This window comes from Pleurodeles waltl, chromosome 4_2 (assembly GCF_031143425.1).
Source record: "Pleurodeles waltl isolate 20211129_DDA chromosome 4_2, aPleWal1.hap1.20221129, whole genome shotgun sequence".
NCBI lineage: Eukaryota > Metazoa > Chordata > Amphibia > Caudata > Salamandridae > Pleurodeles > Pleurodeles waltl.
The window spans coordinates 17,721,308-17,737,712 of NC_090443.1; the positions used below are offsets into that span (position 1 = coordinate 17,721,308).

Here is a 16,405-nt window from a genome sequence, read left to right on the forward strand (position 1 = left end):
GTGCAATTATTTATGTATTTGGAGAGTGCAGGCAATTTCATAGGTCAACTAAGCAATATTTCACTGAAAGTAGGGGTGGGTAATTTTTATAATGGTTGTCCATTTATGCACTTCAATCCCACCTGATGCGAATATTGAGGCACTGAAATGGTTGGAACTGAAACAAGACAAATTAAAGCACAAAGTAATTTTCTTCATTCACTCCAATAACCTAATTGGTGCTTAATGACAGTTGTTTACTAAAATGATTTCAGGTTTGATGGGCACTGTTGTCTACATACTTATGGAAACGTGATGGACTTGGTACCAGCTTATGTTTACACACAGGTGTGGACTGCTTGGGACTAAGTTCAATCTAATAAATAAAGAAAATGGATATGTTAATGACTTTAATAGATATTTTTCTGCAGTGTGCGAAGAAGCTGTAGAAGGGGTGAACATATTCCATGAATATCTTGATGAAGTCAACCCAGAACATAATATTTACATTGAATTTAGGATCACCCAGATGTACATTTTGGATGTTCAAGTCTAAGAGGTTAATTTACGGTTACAAACAACAATTTAAGCGAAGTCCGCAAACAGGAACATCTTATTAGAACAATGAGGTTTTTTTCTGAACAGCTCAAATGAAGGATTAACGATTATTTCCTTGAAAAGGTTAATTTCAAATCCACAAATATTTGTTCAAGAAGAAGAGTGACTTGAGGGCAAGGGGTCATCTTTATTATGTTTTAAAGCAAGCACAAACTAAAGCCACAACAACTACACAGTACATTTTATTGAGGAATAAATAAATGTAACCAAGAAATTGATACTTTAAAAGCCAAAACACAAGACGACTGTTCAAGGGCTCATAAAGTGGACAAAGATGGAGCTGTAAACTAGAATGTTAATTAATTAATCAATCAGTGGTACTTAGAAAGTGTAAACTGAGATCTCAAGAAGAAATCCCTATTGTAAAGATCATTAACCAGCACAAAGCAGCTTACTCACACAAAGTGTAGGTAGCAGAGAAAAGCAATGTTTTAATGAAATTGACATGTTGAAGGATGAAGGAGACTTATGTGAAACACCAGCAAAGGATGTACAGGAGAAATACAGGTGCAGGTGAGATGTATTAAATGAAATTTCATAATTCTTAGTTACTGGGTAAAGAAATCAGTGAAAAGTGAACATACCAGAAGTTTAAAATTTATGGCGTTAGAAGTTTTTTGGAGAAACTGTATATTGAAATGGAGCTAGTATTGAGTAGTCCTGTAGATCCCATCTAGAATGTTGAGGTAAATATATGTACCTCTGTGAAACTGGTCATGGTATGCTGCCAGATGTGAGTACATCTGATGCCCTGGAAATGCTATTGAGCCATATATAAGTAATCTAAAGTACTGGACTCTACTTACATGCAAACAAATTATGAAGAGAGCAGTTACATAAGGAAGTTTATGGCCAGGCAAGCATGAGAGATAATTGTTAAAAACACTATTCACTCCCTCAAATGTTTCCAGACTGGGTTTCACTGTAAGGAAATTGAAAAAATAAATGAGATTTTCCTTGAACATTATAAACTGATTTATAATCACACTCAGATAGTTCATGAGGGGGCACTAGGTGTATTTTATGGAGACTAGGCATGCCAAAACTCTCTGAGAAAAATAGGCGAAGTATGGTTAACCTCTTCAGTAAGAAAGAGCTAGAGGAGGTGGTCCATAATTTGCTGAATGGTAAGGGTGTGGTCCTGACAGTTTCCGCACAAATTTTATAAGGAGTTTTGGCTTTTTGGCTTTTTGGCTGCATTAAGGGACTATCTGCTGTTGTTTGCAAATCTTATATTGGGGGATGACCAATACCATCCTCTTTTAATTCTGGTAACTTGGTCATTTTTTTGAAAAAAGAAGAAATGTAGAAGACCAAATTCATATCATCCAATAACATTGTTTAGGCAAATAAATTTAGCTGGGTGGCCTCTAAATTGATACACACTAATGAGACTCGTTTTATTGATGGACGTCAATTATTAACGGACATGCATTATTTAGTAGAAGTTCTAGATTTTGTATCTGTTAATCAAATCCCAGCAACTATTGTTTTATTGGACGTGAAGAAGACCCTCAACCTTGTGGCCTGGGAGTTGCTTTTTCTAGAGAGATTTAGGTTTCGCTGGCAGATCACAAGGCTTATACAGAAATTGCACAAAATTGTGGAGGCATAAGTAAAAGTAATTATTAATGCATCACAAGCAGAGATGCTAAGAGTTGGATGAGGGACAAGACAGGTTGCCTTTTGTCTCCAGTCCTTTTTACCTTCTTTATTGATCCTCTGGCTACTCCCACTCAAAATGACGGGATGATTCAACCATCTCTGCCACAGATGGATAATATAAAGCTCTATGAAGATGACATAGTGCTGTTATTGTACACAATATAAAGATAACTAGAAAGAGTCTTTGAGATTTTCTTCGTGTTTCAAACACCAGGAGGCTATCTACTTTGAGCAAGCAGTATTTTTTTGTCTATTACACCCACAGTCTACTCAGGAAAACCATACAGAGTGGCGTTCTTGACTTTATTAGAATTATAAGTCCCCAAATTGCTCTTGCACGTATTGCTACATCATGCTCTGGCAGAAGTCAAAGGCCAATCATTTAATCATATATAGCTGCAAACAAAGCTACCACCTCAATGGCTGCAAAAAGTACTAAGATTCAAAGATGGTTACAAAATAGGTACTGGAGCATTCCCAGAATCAGCTCTACCAGGTGTAAATTGAACCTAGGGGATGACAAAGGACAGGTAGCCATGAGGTGAGCCTGGCCTCCTCCAGTTGATGACCGTTGGAGACAGGGCCACTTTTGGCCCATGTGCTTCTTATGCATGCCCCTAACAGCAGAAGAGTGATCCGCGCCTTATGTTCTGTCCCATTTCCACATCCATCTCAATGCGGGTATCACTCTGGGGACTGTAGTGCCACATACCAGTCCAGATAGGTCCCTAGCACTAGGAGACTAGAAAATTAACAAAACTAAAACTGTTATTATTTTGTGTAATAGTGGAATAGATATTTTATTACCAAAAATTCAAGGCTATGTTCATAACCAACCTAAATGCTATCTAGGGGTCAGCTATACAGGCAATGTTGAGGATTTGTATGATTTAGACTATGGCCCTCATTATGACTTCAGCGGTCTTATAAGAAGTCCGCCGAAGTCCCGCCAGTCCGAAGACCGCCAGTGTTGGCAGTCTTCCGACCGCCATATTAGGACTGCTGGCGGCTTTTCATCATACATTTGTCAGAGAGCCGCCAGCAGCCATACTGGCGGTCGGCAGTGCAGTGGAGGTTGCTCCTTCAGCACTGCCACATCACCACAACACCGCCCGCCGAATTACGATACAGTATTCAGCGTGGCGGTGTTGTGGTGACGGGGTGCTGCCGGCGGAGCAGGCCCCATGGAACCTGGTCCCTCCTGGATGACCACCGAGACAGGTAAGGTGATCGTCCTACAGGGGAGGGGGGTGGGTGGGGTGTTGTGTGGGATGTTCGTGAATTGGGGTGTGAGTGTGTGTATGGAGATGGTGAGTGAGTGCGTGTATGAATGTGGTGGGTGTGGTGTGTGTCGGGTGTTTCGTGTATGTGTGCTTGCATGTGTGTGCGCGTGTATGTGTTTGAGTGGTGTGTGCATGGGTAGGTGGCAGGTATGTATGGGGGGCCCATGATGTTCGGGAGAGGGGAGGGGGCCCTATCAGCTTTGGGGGTGGTAGGGGGGCCGTGGCTGTTGGGGGAGGACTCTGGGGAGGGGGCAGGGTTGACCCTATCAGTGCTAGGGAAGGAATTCCCTCGCACTGATAGTGCCTACCGCCATGGTTTTCGTGGCAATACAGAAGCCACACACACCATGGCGGCATGCAGGGTCACTATCCTGCAGGCGGGCTAGTGACGGCCGCCGGGCTGGAGACTAATGTCTCCAGCATGGCGGTCATTACCGCCGTGGGGGACGGTGTAGTACATTGGCTTGAGCCAAACCGCCAATGTCATAATTTGGCGGTAGTTGCCCCCTTGTTTAACTTTTTCTTCCCAGCTATACCTTGTGTATTAAATTTTGCATTTTATAAGGAAACTGAATCTATGTTCTTATCTTTAATTTGCTGAGGAACAAGCACTAGATTAGCATTTAGCACTCTATGTAGAAGTGTGGAAGAAGGTGGGTTAGCCCACCTTAATTTGAAAGAATATTATTATGCTTATTTTGCACAACATGGATTTAGATTTCAAATGACGTCTGTACCAAAGCTAATTTTTAAGAATGACCCAATGAATATGGTTTTAAAAGAAAATAATTTAATTGATATTTTAAGTTTGACTTTCTAGCCCAGGAAGGCTTGATATGAAATTCTAAAGTGTTTTTAAAAGCCAAGCACAGCTTTAAGAAAGCTATTCTATCCTCTATATGAATATGGCAAAACATTTGTCCAATCTGGAGTGGGATCAAAGGGAAAGTATTGCTCAAAGCACTTTATTAAAATGGAGGACAAAGTAGTTTTGAAACTGGCAGATTTTATCATAGGAATGGGTGGAAAACCTGGCCTGAAAAAAATTGTACTTTCAGGAGATAATTACAGGTTGCAGTGGTCATAGAGTATTTTACTTGTAAAGCTGAACTCAATGTATAAAATATGCTACTAAAAAGTAGAGATCTGGTAGCAAATCGAATCAAAACTCAAGTCCTGATAAGGCCCGGCAACTGGAAAAAATATCTCACTCAAAGTAAAGGGGCCGATATTTTCCAAAAAACTGTAAACAAATGGGAGAAAGATAAAGGTTTTTTGTTGTATAGAGAATTTTGTACTGTAGTCAATAAACTGCACGTTTTGGTGCTAAGAGGTGCTAATTGGCAGATAATGCAGTTTTACAGTAATTGGTTGATCATTGAACCCCACATTTGCTGCATAAGACTGATATATCCTGAAATTTAGTGGTGTCCCTCATGTCACAAAAGTCATCAGAATGTGACAGTTTTGCCATATGATATTCAGAGTACTAACAGTTTAAAATGTAGAAAATTGCACTGACATGTTTGTGAATGCGATTATTTTATAATGCAGAGCTCGGCATAGGTGGTATTTGAATTTAATTAAATGTTAGTAGGACTAAAGTGGTATCAAAATATATTGCAGACTCTAGACTAATAGAATATGTCCAAATGACATTGAATTTCAAATGATTATTTATTAAAATATGTGTGCAAAAATAGAAGAAATGTAGTACTCGGCCATACCTATTGTAATGTATAGACAGGAATTGTGCACATTTAAATTGAATGTGATAGGCATAATATTGAAGCATTATTCATGATGAACTTAGGTGCATAATAAATGTGCTTTATTAAATTGTATTAAAAACATGTATTGATTAAATTTTCTTGTATTAGCTCAAGTGAGACTGCAAGTTGTATTTCGTGACTGTGCAGGAATGTTGTTTTATTTTTTCCTAAACTAGGTTTTTTTCAGATTTTGTTCCCTTGAGAAGCCCAGCTTTTGGTAATAGATCCCATTGTTTAAACGTAGAGAGAATGGATCTTAGCAGAACATTGTGAAACAGGGACTGACATTTTATACAATTGTTTCAAACTTGTATGAAGTCACACAGATGGAAGATGTTCCCATGTCTGTCTTGGTAAAGGATGCATGTGTTGCAGTTTGGAGTAGAGTGATCAAATATTATTGGATGTTGCCCCTTTAATGTAACATGGACTGATTCCTCTGGTGAATTAAATCATTATATGAACTTTGATATTACACTGTTGTGTAAGGAAATGCCTCCTTGGCATGGTTACTCCCTGACTTTTTGCCTTTGCTGATGCCAAGTTATGATTTGAAAGTGTGCTGGGACCCTGCTAACCAGGCCCGGGCACCAGTGTTCTTTCCCTAAACTGTACCTTTGTCTCCACAACTGGCACACCCCTGGCACCCAGGTAAGTCCCTTGTAACTGGTACCCCTGGTACCAAGGGCCCTGATGCCAGGGAAGGTCTCTAAGGACTGCAGCATGTCTTATGCCACTCTAGGGACCCCTCACTCAGCACATACACACTGCTTGCCAGCTTGTGGGTGCTGGTGGGGAGAAAATGACTAAGTCGACATGGCACTCCCCTCAGAGTGCCATGCCAACCTCACACTGCCTGTGGCATAGGTAAGTCACCCCTCTAGCAGGCCTTACAGCCCTAAGGCAGGGTGCACTATACCACAGGTGAGGGCATAAGTGCATGATCACTATGCCCCTACAGTATCTATCCAAAACCTTAGATATTGTAAGTGCAGGGTAGCCATAAGAGTATATGGTCTGGGAGTCTGTCAAACACGAACTCCACAGCACCATAATGGCTACTTTGAAAACCGGGAAGTTTGGTATCAAACTTCTCAGCACAATAAATGCACACTGATGCCAGTGTGCACTTTATTGTAAAATACACCCAGAGGGCATCTTAGAGATGCCCCCTGAAAACATACCCGACTTCCAGTGTGGGCTGACTAGTTTTTGCCAGCCTGCCACACACCAGACATGTTGCTGGCCACATGGGGAGAGTGCCTTTGTCACCCTGTGGCCAGGAACAAAGCCTGTACTGGGTGGAGGTGCTTCTCACCTCCCCCTGCAGGAACTGTAACATCTGGCGGTGAGCCTCAAAGGCTCACCCCCTTTGTTACAGCGCCACATGGCATCCCAGCTAGTGGAGATGCCCGCTGCTCTGGCCACTGCCCCCACTTTTGGCGGCAAGGCTGGAGGAGATAATGAGGAAAACAAGGAGGAGTCACCCACCAGTCAGGACAACCCCTAAGGTGTCCTGAGCTGAGGTGACTCTTACTTTAGAAATCCTCTATCTTGCAGATGGAGGATTCCCCCAATAGGATTAGGGATGTGCCCCCTCCCCAAAGGGAGGAGGCCCAAAGATGGTGTAGCCACCCTCAGGGCCCTCCCAGACCTAAACACACCCCTAAATTAAGTATATAGGGGCTCCCAGAACCGAGGAAGATAGATTCCTGCAACCTAAAGAAGAAGAAGGACTGCTGACCTGAAGCCCTGCAGTGAAGACGGAGACGACAACTGATTTGGCCCCAGCCCCACCGGCCTGTCTCCCTACTTCGAAGAAAAACTGCAACAGCGACGCATCCAACAGGGTCCAGCGACCTCTGAAGCCTCAGAGGACTACCCTGCATCTAAAGTACCAAGAAGCTCCCGAGAACAGTGGCCCTGTTCAAGAAACTGCAACTCTTTGCAACAAAGAAGCAACTTTTAAAGACCACACATTTCCAGCTGGAAGCGTGAGACTTTCCACTCTGCACCAAACACCCCCGGCTCGACCTGCGGAAAACTAACACTACAGGGAGGACTACCCGGCGACTGTGAGCCCGTGAGTAGCCAGAGTTGACCCCCCTGAGTCCCCACAGCGAAGCCTGCAGAGGAAAGCCAGAGGCTCCCCCAGACCGCAACTGCCTGCTTCAAGAAACCTGACGCCTGGAACCAGCACAGCACCCGCAGCCCCCTGGACCTGAAGGAACCGAACTCCAGTGCAGGAGCGACCCCCAGGCGACCCTCTGCCTAGCCCAGGTGGTGGCTAACCCGAGGAGCCCCCCCCCGAGCCTGCCTGCATCGTTGAAGAGACCCCCGGGTCTCCCCATTGATTCCTATCTGAAACCTGACGCCTGTTTGCACTCTGCACCCGGATGCCCCTGTGCCGCTGGGGGTGTACTTTCTGTGCCTGCTTGTGTACCCATCGGTGCCCTACAAAACCCCCCTGGTCTGCCCTCCGAAGACGCGGGTACTTACCTGCTGGCAGACTGGAACCGGGGCACCCCTATTTCCATTGAAGCCTATGGTTGTCATTACAACCTCGGTAGTGGCGGTTTGCCACTCGGCGTATTATGACTGTTGGCTGCTCTCCGTCCTTTTTCGGACGGAGAGCCGCCAACAGCCATACTGGTGGGCGGCGGGGAAGTGGAGGTTGCTCCACCTCCACCGCCACGCCAAAAGAACACCGCCCAGCGAATCACATCCTGTGATTCGGCGTGGCGGTGTTCTGTTGGCGGTGTGGTGTCGGCGGAGCAGCCCCCATGGCTCCCGTCCCCTCCCAGAGGATCGACGGAACAGGAAAGTCGATCGTCCGTTAGGGGAGGGGGTGGGGGGTGTTGTGTGTTGTGTGGGTGCATGGGGGTGTGCGTCTGTGTATGTAGAGGGGGTATGTGAGTGCGTGTATGCTTGCGGGTGTGGTGCGTGTTTTGGGAATGAGTGCGTGTATGTCTGTATGTATGTCTGTATGGATGTGTGCGTGTATGTCTGTATATGGGTGTGCGTGTCTGACTGAGTGTGTGGAAGTAGGGATGTATGTCGGTGTGTGTGCGTGTGTGTGTTGGTGGTGCCTGCGTGCGTGTCGTGTGTGTGTGAGTTCTGTGATGTTGGGGGTCGGGTGGGGAGGGGGGCCCTGCCACCTTTGGGGGGTGGCAGGGGTGGTGGGGGGTGTAGGGGAGGGAGTCGGGGGGTGTGTGGGGTGGGGGAGACCCCTATCAGTGCCAGGGAAGGAATTCCCTGGCACTGATAGTGCTTACCGCCGGAAATCCACGGCGGTAAGCCGGGTCAAAATACCGGCGGCGGCATTGTGACGGCCGCCGGGCTGGAGACCCAGGTCTCCGGCCCGGCGGTCGTCTACGCCCTGGCGGGCGGAACGGAGAAGCGGCGGATGACCATGGCGGTAACCGCCATGGTCATAATACTAAAAAAAAGACCGCCAGCCTGTTGCCGGTCTTACCGCCGCTTCTCCGCCTTCCGCCAGGGTCATAATGACCCCCTATGTGTTTTGGGCACCACTTTGACCTCTGCACCTGACCGGCCCTGAGCTGCTGGTGTGGTAACTTTGGGGTTGCCTTGAACCCCCAACGGTGGGCTACCTTGGACCCAACTTTGAACCCTGTAAGTGCTTTACTTACCTGTGAACTTAACAAATACTTACCTCCCCCAGGAACTGTTGATTTTTGCAGTGTCCACTTTTAAAATAGCTTATTGCGATTTTAGTCAAAACTGTACATGCTATTGTGATTATTCAAAGTTCCTAGAATACCTGAGTGAAATACCTTTCATTTAAAGTATTACTTGTAAATCTTGAACCTGTGGTTCTTAAAATAAACTAAGAAAAGATTTGTTTCTATATAAAAACCTATTGACCTGGAATTTGTCTTTGAAAGTGTGTTCCTCATTTATTGCCTGTGTGTGTACAACAAATGCTTAACACTACCCTCTGATAAGCCTACTGCTCGACCACACTACCACAAAATAGAGCATTAGAATTATCTACTTTTTGCCACTATCTTACCTCTAAGGGGAACACTTGGACTCTGTGCACACAATTTCTTACTTTGAAATAGTATATACAGAGCCAACTTCCTACACTGTTCTTTTGGACTTTGGTCGGAGAAAATGCTGCGGATTTCCAGATGCCTTTCGACCTGATCTGTTGCAGATGAGGAACCCCTGTATGATGAATCCCTTGGAGAGGTATATTCCTCTCTGCTTTGCCCCTTTGAGATGCCTTGATGAGACTTAGGAGTTTCTCTCTTTAGCCCTTTCAGGTGACTCCTAATCCCCTGACATGCTGATGCTCACCCCTTTTTACTTATCTATTGCCCATTTTAGTTAGATCCAGGTTGTCCTAGTTTTCCTTTTTTCCAAATTCCTTTTGTTTTCTATGTCTCTTTTTTGTTTTTGTTTTTTACCTGCAAATGCTCAGCCCCACACGTTAGTCCCTAATTCGGACATGTTAGGGTTTTCCCTTTGAACAATTGAAAATTGCTAATGCTTACTGAATTTGATTAATGCTTGCCCAGCCAGAGCAACGCTTATTGTCTCTACCACAATTAATTATGCTTGTGTTTTGTATTTTGGTTATAGAATGTTTAGTTTTGTTAATGTTAGATTGACTAAGGCCCTGATTTATACTTTTTGGTGCAAAACTGCACTAACGCAGTTTTGCATCAAAAAGTTTAGCACCGGCTTGCACAATTTCTGAGCACCAGCCGGGCACTATATTTATGGAATGGTGCAAGCTGGTGCTAAGGGTAGGCTAGCATTAAAAAATGAAGTAGTTGGGTGGGGCTAGCGGTATAAAAGAAGGGGGGTTTGCCCCAAAAAATTACGTTAGGCAGGTTACAGTAAAAAAATATTACTCTAACCTGCCTAGAGTCATTTTCTGATGCAAAACCATCCATACCACATGACTCCTGTCTTAGAAAAGACAGGAGTCATGCCCACCCCCCAATGGCCAGCACAGGGGACCAGGATCCCCTGGGCATGGCCATAGCACCCAGTGCCATGTACGGGGCCCAATTTCAGGGCCCCAATGACACTTTAAAAATACTTACCTGTATTTACCTATACTTACCTGGGATGGGTCCCCAATCCTCCGCTGTCTCTCTGGTGTGGGTGGAGGTGTCCCTGGTGCCTGGGGAGGGCACCTGCTGGTTTATTCCATGGAGTTCCACCATGGAAATAGGCCCACAGGTCCCCTAATGCCTGCCCTGACCCAGGCGTTAAAAAATGGGACCCCTCCTCCACTGTGCATGATTTTTGCACGGGAGGATAAATAAGGCGCTAGGGCCTTAGAGTCATTTTTTGCCCTGGAACGCCTACCTTGCATCTCATTGACGCAAGGTAGTTTTCCGCAGGTGAAAAATTTTTTAACTCCAATATTTTGCCGCTAGACATGTCTAGCACCAAAATATAAATATGGAGTTAAGTTTGCACCGGATTTGCGTAAAAAAAATGACATAAATCTGGCGCAAACAGAGTATAAATATGCCCTAAACTTTTTTCATTGCCTTGTGCAACCCCTGGTGATATTGTAAGTTTATAATTTTGTACTGAAAATAATTCACATGACCTTAATCCTGAGTTTATAATAAATCTGTTTAACTTTATTCCTGACTGGAATTTTCTTTGTATGGTCAAATGGGTCATACTGCTTAAGATTTCTTGCATTGAAATTGAAGTTTGATCAACGGTTTTACCAAATTCTTTTGCTGGGTCAAAAGGTCTGTTGACCTCGATGAGCATGGATGAAAATGCTACCTCAAGATTAATCCAGGATTGTCTGGCCAATGCTTTAGATACAAATCAATAGAAGTAGTAAATTGTTCCGACATAATGTGGCACTGTGTAGCCCTATGAAATGTATGGGATTCAGTATTTCAGTACTTGGGGAAAATCTTCAAATACAGATTGTTCCCATCTCCTCTCTGGTGCTATTAGGGTAAGACCTTACATTAAAAGTGACGCCAAGACATCTAAAACTAATCTACATCTTAGTGTTTGTGGCTACTATTGCAAAGGTGGAAGCAGCAATCGCTTCCTTCTATTGGAGAGTGGATTCAGAGATTACAGAAAGTAAGAGAAAATGGGTTTTTCAATGTTACTTGTTCTGGAGGTATCTCACAGTTTAAAAAATACAGGCCCAATTCCTGGCTTGTTTGTGGCAAATGTTGGTAGGATTTGATGGAATGGGATCATATATATTGTGGTGTGTAAGGGTAACAGGAAAGAGCACAAAGTTGGCTGCTTCTCAAGGCAGTGCAACAATGTGTACGTCACAGTGTTATGGGGAAGATTATGCTAGTAAAGTCATGCTCAAATAGGCTGTTAAAGGTATCAAGGGATTATTGTAAGCAGAGGATGGTGCAATGTGTTAATAGGATGATCTTAAATTTTTAAGTATAAATTTGATTTGTATGTAGATCAGTAAGTGATGTTATTTCTTTAAAAGCCTGTGTGAAAATAATTGTATCAAATGTTGCATTTTACATAAATTCCATTGGTGTTACTTTATGGACCTCTGATAGATATGGGTCATCTGAATCTCCGTATAAGGATAATAAATTAGTAATGAGTATATCTCAAGCACTGGGTAAGGATATCAAGCCACAGTTGATGGAAGGCACTAGGCAAATGTATGAAGCCAGGTGTGCGTACAGCAAAAGTACCCTACTGCCTTACAGACCACAAGGGTGAATTTGCAGATAAATGGAGCAATATGAAGAAGTCATGTGGGTGGTATCAGGAACCAGGTAAAGAGACCTGAATTCCAATAGCTTGCCTTCAAAGAGACAGTGCAAGGCAACTGTAGCTGTAGGAACCTCTCTGGTCCAGTCTACCCTTGGTGCATGTCTGCAGCACATGCCTATTGGTCCTAGAAACCACCCAGAGCTCCTTCAATCAAACAATGCAAATTTCCATACAGGACTAGTGTCATCATAAGCAGGTACAGTACGTTCTCAAAAGAAATGTCCTCATCAAAATACATTATAGTGGGAAAGATCCGTCTATGACTAATTGAAAAACCTTGCTGCAGCATCCCAGGCCAAATGTGGGAAGTGGTGCTTGTACTTCATTGTTGCCTACAGTGAAAGCCATTAACTGTAAAAGAAACCTGTGCAAAGATTTCATTGAATAAATGATGAATGAATGAAAAAGAACAGTGCTTCGCTGAACACAATCCCACATCAATTGTATCCTAAGAGGAAAGCCCTCGGACAACTGTGCACTATATGATTTTTATGCTCCGTACATTATGCTGCTGCATCTCATGTTAAATGGACTTCCACAGGAGATGTGGTAGCTATTTCTAAACACTGGAAATCATGTAATCGTGTCAGTGTCCTAGTTCTTCATGAAGTGCTATGATATGTACAGTAAAAAACCTGTCAACATGTGCAGAGTTTTAAAATGGGAATGTTATTCTCGGATTTATGGACATCTTACCTCAAGTTCAACAATGACTGTTCGGCTGACAGGTTGAAGTTTGCCACCCATGGTGAACAATCGATAATACACTGCAAAGAAAACAAAGAGAGATGCAGATATCAGGTACCGCACTATGATGGCACATAATCACACAGAACAAAGCAGGGCACTCAGACAGACATAGGCCCTGATTTATATTTTTTGGCGCAAACGTACAAAATACAATTGTAAATTTGCGCCTTATTTTGCGTCAGAAAATGACGGTAATCCGGCGCAAAAACAGTGTAAATCAGGGTCATAGTGTGGCGTGATAATAGAAGGGGCTCGGTTTTGAAAAAAATTGCATCATTATTTACAGATGAAAAATATTTGTCTTTTTAAAGCATGCAACAATGAATATGATGGAGAAGCAACAGGTTTGACCTCTGCCCGTGGCATTCGTGGCTCATGTGACAGAATAGCAGTGAGGAACAAGACCAACGATGCTCATTTTCAGCACTTTTGGCCCCTGAGTCACCTGCGAAAACAGCCTTGTAGACCCATTGCATTACTTCTAGGAACTACCTAATGAGTTTCTGGCACTTTTAAAACTCTTGAGACCCCGGAGTGACCAAAAACAAATTTGTGATGCAGGGTATAGAGCATACATAGTTTTTCCAGCAACCCTTGATGAAATGAATCTCCTCAGCGGCTACCTACTTTGGGTCCTTTACAAGAGCTTTCAATACAATGAACCGGCTGCCCATCTTGATAATTGTCTAGCTGGTGTTTGCTCAGTCCTGAAAAGGTTTGCGTTCTTTTTTAGAGGACGTACTTGGGTGGTAGCCCTCCCTCCTTAGATCTATGGAAATGCATTTGGCCTGTGGGTTACCATAGAGATTGCCACTATCCCAAACAGGATGTTTGGCATCAAAGCACTGTTATTTGCTGATAACACACAGCTTCTAGACAATTTGACCATCTTTCCTCAGAAATCATCAGACTTCTAGGAGACTGCTTGAAACTTCTATAGTTAACCAGGACTAGAACCGAAATCTTGGTGACTGGTTGACACCTTTAAATTTGGTCAGGCAGGCTGTGTTCTCCCCTGCTACAAGATCACCCTGTCTCCATGGATGTACTTAAAAATCAGAGGTTTAATCAAGAACTCATGATACTACTGCACTTTCAATACGGAGTATTTAAAACATGATGATCAGCTTCTGCTTTGGGCTCAGTAAAAGCCACATCATCTCTGCTGTTTGTTGTTCTCTGTACTGGCTCTCCATCAAACTGAGAATTTATTACAAAATGCTCTGCTTTGTTTAGCGGCCTTTCTACTGGACTGTTCCTAAGAGCCTGCCTGCTCTCTCTACATACTACTCCAGGATCTTTTAGATCAGGCTACTTATTTATGCTTAAGATACCTTGCTTTGGTAAAGCCTGCTTCGGAGGACAAGCTTTTCGGTTCTTGGCTCTATTGGATGGAATGATATACCCTGCCAGCTTCATCAACTCTGTTATTACCTTCTTTTTAGGAAAAATCTAAAAGCCAATGTGAATGAGTCAATGAATGAATACATTTATTGTATGATTACTTAAAACCATTACAACAAAAAATAGTGAATCAAAGCTGTAATTGATTAAGAAAAATAAGCAATCAGAGGTTGTTAAAATGGCGGATTTGATAAAAATCTCAAATAATGAAAAATAGCCTGTGCGTTTGTCCTTTCATAATGATAATTCTGTTGATTTGTTAAAGCATAAAAATAAAATATACAATGCTAATGAACAAGGTTCTAATTACTGCTAATATGCATAGTTGTTGGCCAGAGGAGCAGACACCGCTACCCGCAGTTTATCCTTTAGAAATGACTGTGCTAGTTACATGAATTTACCAACCTTCACCATGTCTAAGTCACTGTCCGATGCAAATAGGAGATTCTGGGCCTCTGTAACAGTTCATACGGCATGTTGTAGAAAAATTAGCCTCAAGATTTTGCAGCAGGCACTATATAATGCTTGGGAACAACATAGCAGGTGACCAGAGATTCCTTTTCATAGTCACACAGCCTACAATGTTCAATGCTCCTGAGCGATATCTATTCGCCATTCAGATCTCTTATTGGGAGAGGCACCAGTCTTGCTCACAGTATCGGTTTTAGGCTGTGCTGGCCCAGTGTTGTTTTAAATGCAGGCAGTTTGGCTGGGATGTGTAGGATGTTGTGAAAGTAGCTGAAATAGCCAGTTCCTGCAGGGTCCTTATATCGGCTTCTCATGAGCAGAGAAGGAGATGCCTTTATATTGCAGCTTTGATGGCAGAGGGGTTACTAGGGCTGTAGGCCCAGTTCTCTATGGCTAGATCAAGCTTCTCCACTGCTAGTTGTAGATGGCTGTGCCAAGGATTGCCCTTGGTTGTGAAGAACATGTCTAAGACCATCTTCATTTAATTCTTAGGGGCAACAGCAGTCCAATAGCCAATGTGTTCTGTTTATTTTTCTCAGTGTAAGCCTATTTGTTTGACTTTTTTTGTTTTGTGCAGCTCTGTGATTGTATGTTAGCTCTACTTCGAAGATGCCTTCAAGCAATAGTTTGTCCATTCAAAATAAAAGAATAAACAATTATTTGTCTATCCCTGTCTTTTGTTTCAAACTAAGGCCCTCATTATGAGGCTGGCGGTCAGACTGCCGCCAAAGCGGCGGACTGACCATGACATTACAATTGTGGTGAACGCCCCACAGTTGGACCACTGGCACCGCCACATCTCTGCCGGCCGATGGCCTGGCTGTGCCGGCAGTCTCAATCCACCAGGGCAGCCCTGTAAGCTGTGCTGCCCTGGGGTTTACAACCTTCTCTCTGCCAGCGTATACATGGCAGTTGCACCTAAATGCTGCCAAAGGCGGGGGCCCCCTCACTGTACATGCACTTGGCATGGGCAGTGCAGGGGCCCCCCGGCCAGACCCGTCATGCAAAACACTGTTTACTTTGCAGACAGTGATTTACGTGATGGGTGCAGGTGCACCCTACACTGAACAGCATTGCCGCTGGCCATATTACGAGCAGACCTCAATGTTGTATGTTTCCAGCTGGTCCAGCAGGAAACTCATTATAGGGCCAGCAGGAAGGAGACCGCACTGGCGGTCTCCTGAACGTGGGAGTTTGGCAGGCGGCCTTTTCTGCCTGCCAAACTCGTAATGAGGCCCTATGATTCTTAGACGATCAGTCCTGCAGGGAAGCTAGCCCACAATCATTAGTTTTTTATATTACCTGTGCAAAAGGTTGAACCTAGAAACAATTCTTCTTCTTTATAGTCATATTGCGCTTTTATTTAAAACATTGTATTAAGTTTTAAAAGTAATTAAAGTAAATGGGGGAGAGAAATGCATTTAGTTACTTGAATAGTGACACACCCTTGAGGCTCTGTGTCCCCATGCTTCTCAACGCAGTTGGTCTGGCACACTCCTAGATAGATATTTAGGTTATTTTTCTTCGTCAGTACAGGAGCCTCAAACACTCGTTTACTTTGCATACATTTTTCTAGCTGAGGTCACATGCTTTTTTACCAAGTTTTATATTTTTGCAGCATCTATCTCTTCTTCATTGATTATGTTTTCACTATTTAAGAAATTATTTGCCACTAGAACATTTTTGCAC

The 16,405-nt window shown here is 43.5% G+C and overlaps 1 protein-coding gene across 1 annotated transcript in view; it reads right to left on the reverse strand.

The window, feature by feature from the left end:
• C3 (complement C3) overlaps positions 1-16,405 on the reverse strand; it is a 236,948-nt gene that overhangs the window by 201,193 nt on the left and 19,350 nt on the right. The window contains exon 4 of the mRNA XM_069230418.1: positions 12,791-12,861. Coding sequence (XP_069086519.1) covers positions 12,791-12,861 — 71 coding nt within the window. The remainder of the gene's footprint in view (positions 1-12,790; positions 12,862-16,405) is intronic.